The sequence below is a fragment of the Caretta caretta genome, chromosome 27 (assembly GCF_965140235.1).
Source record: "Caretta caretta isolate rCarCar2 chromosome 27, rCarCar1.hap1, whole genome shotgun sequence".
Lineage (NCBI taxonomy): Eukaryota > Metazoa > Chordata > Testudines > Cheloniidae > Caretta > Caretta caretta.
In genome coordinates, this window is record NC_134232.1 from 14,357,234 (window position 1) to 14,364,545 (window position 7,312).

Below are 7,312 nucleotides of genomic sequence, written 5' to 3' on the forward strand. Positions count from 1 at the left end.
TTCTAGCCGGAGCAAAAACCTGTGCCAGGGAAATGTGACTCAACCCCCCGGGCAGGATTTGGGGTGTAACTGCCGGGCCAATGGCACCGCTGTCTCCCATCACCACCCCCACAAACTGCTCAGGCGCCAAGGGGGCCCTGGGGTGAGTGAATGGGCAAGCCACGGCAGGTAGGGATGGAAAAGCTCCGTTTGGCCCCTGCCAAGGCAGGGTTGTCCCCTACGGTCTAGCTCCCAGGCCTGAAGGCCCTGGCCAGGACGGCAGGGTTGGATCCGTTCTCCCTTGTTGTTGTTTTCAGAACAGGGGCTGGTCCTTGTACTCTGAACGCCCCCTGCCCTTGCAGATGGGAAGGAAACGGGGCTGGGGGTTTAAATCCGACCCATCCTTCAGTGACTGGGGCTTGTGCCCCGGGAGCGCCCCATGCCCACGCTGCGACAGCACGCCTGAGGTCACACGCTCCCTCTCCCAGCCTGCTCTGACTAGATCTCAGACAGTTGGGGGACCCAGGGCCCATGGGCTTCTGAAAACTGTTTGCAGCAGCTGACTGTCCAGCTCCACCTTCCCACAGAGGGCGAGGGGCAGGGACCGTGCCCCAGAGCTGCTGCGGAGCCGCTCCAGGCCCAGAGACACCAGCGAGGGACCCAGATCCTCTCCCTGGGGCTGAGCTCAGAGCCTCATGGTCCAGGGAGGGAGGGATGAACTAGTCACTGCTGCCCCCTAGTGCCTTCAGGCAGGACTGCGGTCTCTCTCTCCTAGGACCCGGCCATACCCAGAGGGAAGGGATTTCTCCTTGGGGGCAGTTGTACCAGGTTTAAGGAGGCTAATCACTAGCTGCCCCCTGACTGCAGCTCCAGAGGGGAGCCCAGTGCCTCCAAAAGGCACCAGCCACTAAAGGGGGCCTGTCCCCTGCATTAACTCTCTCCACCCTCCAGGGCTGGGACCACACCGTTCAACGCTGCGAAGCCAGGCAGTGTTTATGGTCCACTATGGATCTGAGTCCACAGAGTGGAGGGGCTGGTGAGGCTGTGCGGGGGGCTGGGGGCGATGCACTCCCCCTGGGTTGGAATCATGGCTTTGCTCACACATGCCATGAGTTTTGCTGGGTCTCCCTCAGGCCCCACCCCAGAAAGCCCCACACAACAGCCCCGTCTTGAGCCCACGCTGTGCCACTTGCTTTATTGGAACCCAAAGCCACAGAAAACCAAGCAGGAAATCAGTGGGGCTGGGGCAGCTGGGGACTGATTGGTGGGGAGGGATCCCCCTTTCCTCCCCAATCCCAGCATGCCTCAGAGGGGATGCTCCACCTCCTCCGTGTGGGAAGACAGCACCCTGCCGTCCAGGAGCTCCTCGATCGCAGTCTTCACCCTCCTGGAGGTGGGGGAGCTGTTAGCAGCCTCTGGGAGAAGGAAAACAGGAGAGTGGGGCTGGGGAATTAACTGTGCCACAGGGGTGGGGTGTGGCGGAGAATCGGCGCATCCACCCGCACACACGGTGCCAGGCACCCCGTGAACGCCCAGCAGCGGTGGGGAAAACCCAGCCCCACTGCCAAGGGCGCAGGGACGTGCCATGCTGTGACCCCTGCCCACCTTGGTGTAGTCAGCCGCCGAGTCGGTCGCCGGTTCCTGTCTGGCCCAGGTCAGCCGTGACTGAACAGTGTCGCCCCCACAGGCTGTTCGGGCCACAGGCTCGGTCCTGCCCTCAGCGGGCAACTCTCCCCAGAGCCAGCACCCCCACTGGCCTCTGATTGCAGCCCCTGCAGAGAGGCTGAGAGTGACTGGGCCACACAGCCCGGGCACCCCGCTGCCCCAGAGGTCACATGTGAGGCACATCCCCAGAGGCGAAGGAGAGGCCGTGGCTGGGCTGAGCCTGCTCTGTGATACCCAGGGGGCTGCGTCCCCAAGAGCCAGCCCCCCACCCCAGCCAGCACCAAACTCCGTATTTAACGGGCAGAATAAAGAGAGGGGAGGGGCGGGGTGATCCCCGGGAGGGCACAGCCCCTCGGACACTGCCCAGGAGTGAGACCGGCGCCGTTCTCCCTGCTCCGCTCACCTGGGGGTGTCTGTCTCACAGGTGACTTGGCGCCAGATCTGCAGAGAGAAAGGACAGGCACCCAGCTGAGCCAGGGAGCAGCCGCCCAAAGCCACCAAAGGCCCCTCCTGGGCTCAGCCTCTCTCTCCTTGGGACCCTGGGCCTGGAGTCTGATCAGGGCCAGTCCCTCCAGCCCCCAAATCCCTTGTGATTCTCCCAAAATGCTGCAGCGTCCCCTTTCTGCAGCAAAGGGAAGGTCCAGGCACCTGCATATGGGCCCTGCTCTCGCTTGCTGGCATTGAGCCAGACACCAGTGATCCCATCTCATGGCTGCTGGTGATACAGGGAATGGGGCCAATTCCCAGAACAGAAGGGAGAGGGGAGACCCTTGCACAGGGGCTGTCCTCAGCATTGAGGTAGCATGGCCTAGTGGTCTGGGTCTGGCCCTTCTCTGGGGCTCCCTGGCCCCCTCCCCACCTTTCATGGGTTCTTCAGTTTCCTCCTCAAGTTCCAGGCTGCCATTTTGAACATCCATGGCCACTAGGGGCTGCTCTAAGAGAGGCATTTTGCCAAGCTCACCCTCCTTAATAACATGACATGGGGAGGGTCAGTATCACTAGCCCCATTTTAAAGCTGGGGAGACTGAGGCACAGAGAGCGGGAGGGATTTGCCCATCTGAGGGTCTCCCCACACCCAAGCCTGAGGCCCCTGGAGCTAAGAGCTGCGTATCCCCGACCTGACATCGTCACCCTCCAGGAGGCGCCGGTAGGTGGCAATTTCCATCTCCAGCCTGGTCTTCAGATCCAGCAGCTGCTGGTGCTCCTCAGCCTGGCGCTGGGTGCCACTTCTCAGCTGCGCCAGCTCGGCCTCCTTCCAAGCGACGCGCCCCCGCAGCTGTGCCAGGTCGCCCCCGGAGCCAGCCTGGGTCTCAGCCAGCATGCCCTCCAGAGCCTCTTTCTGAAAGCAAAGGTGGGATGAGCCCAGCTGCAGATGCCGGCCCAGGTGCATGCGGGGGACCGACGCCCTGGCTGGCTCATTAGAGCGTGGCCAATAACCAATTTTTTGGTTCGGCCAAACAATTGCGAGCGGGAGGGAGTATCTCAGGCTGACCCAAAAGGAACATTTTTAGAATTTGTTGGCTCCGTTCTACAGCCATTCTGACCCCCAGCCTTGATGGCAAGAGGCCTGTGTACCCACCATGCTGCAGAGCGACTGCAGCTCAATCTCCAGGCCCTGGACTATGCGCCTGAGCTCCGTGATCTTCGTCCTGGCACCCTGGACAGCTTCCGCACTGGTGGCCACCTCCTGCGTGACCGTCTCACACTGCACAAAAGAGAAGAGCCTCAGGGGTCTGGGGCACAAGCAATGGCTTGGCAGGTGCCACAGGGGACATTTTGCATCCTCTCTGGTATGGGATGGAGAGAGACACCTGGACCATGGAGATCTGTGACCCTGGGGTCAAGGCAGCCACCTGCCACCAAACCTCCGGCGAGGTGCAGGAACATGACCATGTGCCACAGATGAGCAGTAGCAGAGCAAACCATCCGCCACAGGGAAGGCGCAGAACGTCTTGTGGCTTGTTGCTGAGAGGCCCCTACCTGCTCCTTGTGCCAGGCCGCAGCCTCTCTGCGGTTCCTCTCAATGACGTCCTCGTATTGGTCCCGGATCTCTGCCAGGGTTTTCACCAAGTCGACACCGGGAGCAGAATCCACCTCCACGCTGACTGAGCCCCCCAGGCGGCCTTGGAGAGCAGCCGCTTCCTGCGGGATGTAACGGGAACCAGCCCCTGTGAGAAGGAGCAGGAGGCTGGGCAGGGGGTGGGGGGGGGCAACTGACAGCACAGTGGATCCTAACCAAGGTGCGGTGACTTAGCCAGGGGAAGGGAAAGGAAGGAGCTGAGTTAGTCCCCAGAGGATGTTTGTCCAGGTCATGGTTGCAACATCCCATGTGGCAGGACTGGCAGACCAAGCTGGTCCATGAGAGGCCCATGGCGGGAACAGGAGAAGGGGCTGCGCATCGGGACTGAGGTGCGTTTGCAGAGCTGGGTGTTGGAGGAGGCCAGGACTGGGCTAACAGGGGCTGCGGGTCGGGATTTGAGGGGCGTTTGCAGAGCTGGGTGTGGGGAGTGAGGGGAATTGTTACTGAATCACGCAGCTTGTCAGTCTCCCTTTCATGGGCTTTAAAGCCCCCAAATCACTAGGCCCCTGAGTGGCCCTGTCTGGCCCTTGCAGATCCCATCGGGGTTTGCGGTGGCCGCACCTCCCTGTGGTTCTTCTGGAGTTGAGCCAGCTCCTCCTGCAGGCTTTCCAGCTCCTCCTGTGGGCTGGCTCTGCTCAGGGTCAGCTCGTCCAGGACCTTGCGCAAGCCGACGACGTCGCTCTCCCCGCCCAGCCGGGTGGCCAGCTCCGACTCAAACCTGTACGGAGAAGCACAAGACGCTGCATTTCAGCGACCCAATCGCCGCTACGTGGGTCCTGGACAGCCGCTGGGACCCTGCTGGCTGAGCAGGCAAACCCAGCCAGGTTTGTCCTAGGAGTGCTAACACCCCGACAGCGCCTGCTCTTGGAGCCTCCCCCAGACGCCCTGGGGCGGAGCGGAGTGCATGGACGTCTGCAGCCAGGAAGACATTCACCTCAGCTGGGTTTTCAAAGCAGCTGTCGTGATCGTGAGCCCTTTGGGGCAGGGAGCACATGTACAGCTCCTAGCACCGTGGGGCCTCCGCCCACAGTCAGGCCTCTAGACCACTAGCACACAACAAATCATCATCAATATAGAGTTGCCACCTTTCTAAAGGCCCCACCCTCTGCCCTGCCTCTCCCCCAAAGCCCCGCCCCCACTCCACCTCTTCCCTGGAGGCTCCACCTCCTTCTCCCCCAAGGTCCCGCCCCCATTGCTTGCTCCTCCCCACCCCTCACCCTGTCACTTGCTGGAACATCTCAAGAAGCCTGGCAGCCCCAGCAGAGCAGGGATTAGTGTGGATTACTAACCTGGCTCCTCTCCCTGCCCCGTGGTAACCGGGCTTTTGGTTCTGGTGCCATCTAGGGTTGCCAAGGTCCCCTTTTCGACCAGACTTTCCGGTCAAAAACCAGGAACCTGGCAATCCTAAATGGTCCCTGGACACAGAAGCCAAAACCTGGACGGGTAGCAACCCTAAATAAATAACATCTTCCAGTGCACCTCTTTGGCATGCGCAAATGCCTGTCTCATGCCTGCGGAGAAAGTGCTTGCAAATTTCACTGGGGCCATTTCAGAGGCTGCTTTGAAAATGTGGTCCTTAAAGAAAAAGGCCGAGGAGGAGGGGTATCCCATGAAGATCCCTTACTTCACTCTGAAGTCGTCAGCAGCTAGCGTGGCATTATCAATCTGCAGGATCAGCTGGGCATTGCTCGTTGACGCAGCCTGGATCTGCAGAAGGAGAGAACGGGGGCTGCTATTGCTTTACGGGATGACAGCCGGCTAGGTCAGTGACAGGTCAGTGGGCTGTTGGCTACGCCCTGCTGTTGACTGTGCCATACTCCAGCTCTCAGGTGTATAAACTTCACCGGTCAGGTTGTCAGCTCCAGCAGATCTCAGAATAGTGGCTCTTAAAATCCATTTGCAGTTGAAGTAGAAATATGAGCATGATGGGAATCAGAATGAAGAGAAGTTACCATCTGCCATCACAACCCCTCTGACCCACCCACACCCACAACACACCCACACACGCCTGTTAGGGAAGGATTCAGACAATCCGAACACTGCTGCTTTCCAGGGCTGAGCTGCATTAATTTTTCACACTGGTACAAGATGTTGGTCCCTATTTCAGCAGAGAAATCGTGAATGCTACTGACCACTGAATTACCACTATTAGGCTTCCAGGTCAACACCCCTCTGAGAAGAACAGGAACAGTTCACATCACTCAGAGCTATTGGCTGAGACCAAACATGGCTCAGGCTGGTATCTCTGCACCAGCCACACCAGGGTCACAATGGGAAGATTAGCTTCCTAATATAAGGGCTTGTGTGCTTTAAAGGATGGCTCACCAAGCCCACACAGGACAGCCCCTGAAATCCAGTCCCTGTAACAACACGGGGCAGTTGCTGGAGGCAAAGGGGGAGTCAATGCCAGGTCTCCCCCCTTAGGGGAAGGACTCGGAGTCCCAGTACCTCTGATCTGAGCTCCGCAATGGTGTTGAAGTAGCCACTCAGGTCCTGGCATCCAGCCAGCGCTCTCTTTGCATAGACTTCCCGGATCTGCTGTTCCAGCTGCCCATTGGCTTCCTCAAGAGATCGCACCTGGCAGGGGATTGAAGACCCAAGTGGATGGTGATGGACAAGGCTCCTCACCTGTCAGGGCCTGGGATTCTGGGCTCTCCCTGCGACGGACTCTGGTAACAAAGCCGAACCCGTCTCACTGCCTCAGGGGGAGGACGGTGCCACCGTCAGCAGCCAGGGGGGCACAGCCCAGCGGGAGCTGGGCTGCAAATACTTTGCTTACAACAGATTTGTTTGTACATTTGCGGGCTGGGTTTCAAAGTGGCCTCAGGCCAGACTCTAAATAAAGCTCTAGGAGCCTAGAGACTATGGTGATGGGCAGCCTAGCGAGAGAGATTTCTGCACCCACATGGCTTGGACAACCCACTGATCCGTGTGTCAGCTGCCCTGTGTTTGTACGGCCCCCAGCACCACGGGCCCCTAGTTACTACCATACCAAACGGGATTAACAGGAAGAATTCACGCGCACTATGGATGTTCCCTTACTGAGAGCTTTGCTGCCCGCTGGGTTTTACTTGCTCTCCTGCTGAGCCATGCTGTCACATCAGCCCCCCAGCGTTAGGTGTGGGGCTGCCTTCCAGCCCCAGCCAGCATTGCGCTCACTCACCGTCTCCAGGTAGGCAGCCAGGCGGCCGTTCAGGTTCTGCATGGTGTCCTTCTCATTCATGCTGAGGAGGCCCGTTTCCCTGGCACCCCCTCCCAGCCCAGGCCCAACTAGACTGGCATTGCCAGAAAACAGACGGCTGCTGGTGCTCCCAGCCCCTCCACAGACACTGAGTCCTCCCGGAACGCCCCCCTGCAGCCCCCTCATGCTGATCCAATTCAGCCGGGGCCCCAGAGTAACCCCAGAGCAGGAGAAACTGGCCATGGTCCGGCTGACGGCACCTTGCCGCCCAAATCCCTCCCTCTGCAGAGTGACAAGGAGTCTGGCTGCACCGAAGCCCCAGGGAGTTCCCTTATATAGGGAGTGGAGGGGCTGAGCCAGTGCACCTGACCTCTCCCCTTTCGCCCAGCCAGCAGTGTTCGCACTGT

At 59.7% G+C, this 7,312-nt stretch overlaps 1 protein-coding gene across 1 annotated transcript; it reads right to left on the reverse strand.

Moving 5' to 3' along the window:
• Positions 1 to 1,167: 1,167 nt before the first annotated feature.
• On the reverse strand, positions 1,168 to 6,947 carry LOC125626562 (keratin, type I cytoskeletal 42-like). Its single transcript, XM_048829650.2, has 9 exons — positions 6,888 to 6,947; positions 6,173 to 6,352; positions 5,349 to 5,431; positions 4,286 to 4,442; positions 3,625 to 3,786; positions 3,224 to 3,349; positions 2,763 to 2,983; positions 2,048 to 2,085; positions 1,168 to 1,394 (listed from the first exon to the last, which is right to left on the reverse strand). The coding sequence occupies exons 1-9, from the start codon at positions 6,945 to 6,947 to the stop codon at positions 1,285 to 1,287; spliced, it is 1,137 nt and encodes a 378-aa protein (XP_048685607.1). The 3' UTR covers positions 1,168 to 1,284.
• Positions 6,948 to 7,312: the final 365 nt, after the last annotated feature.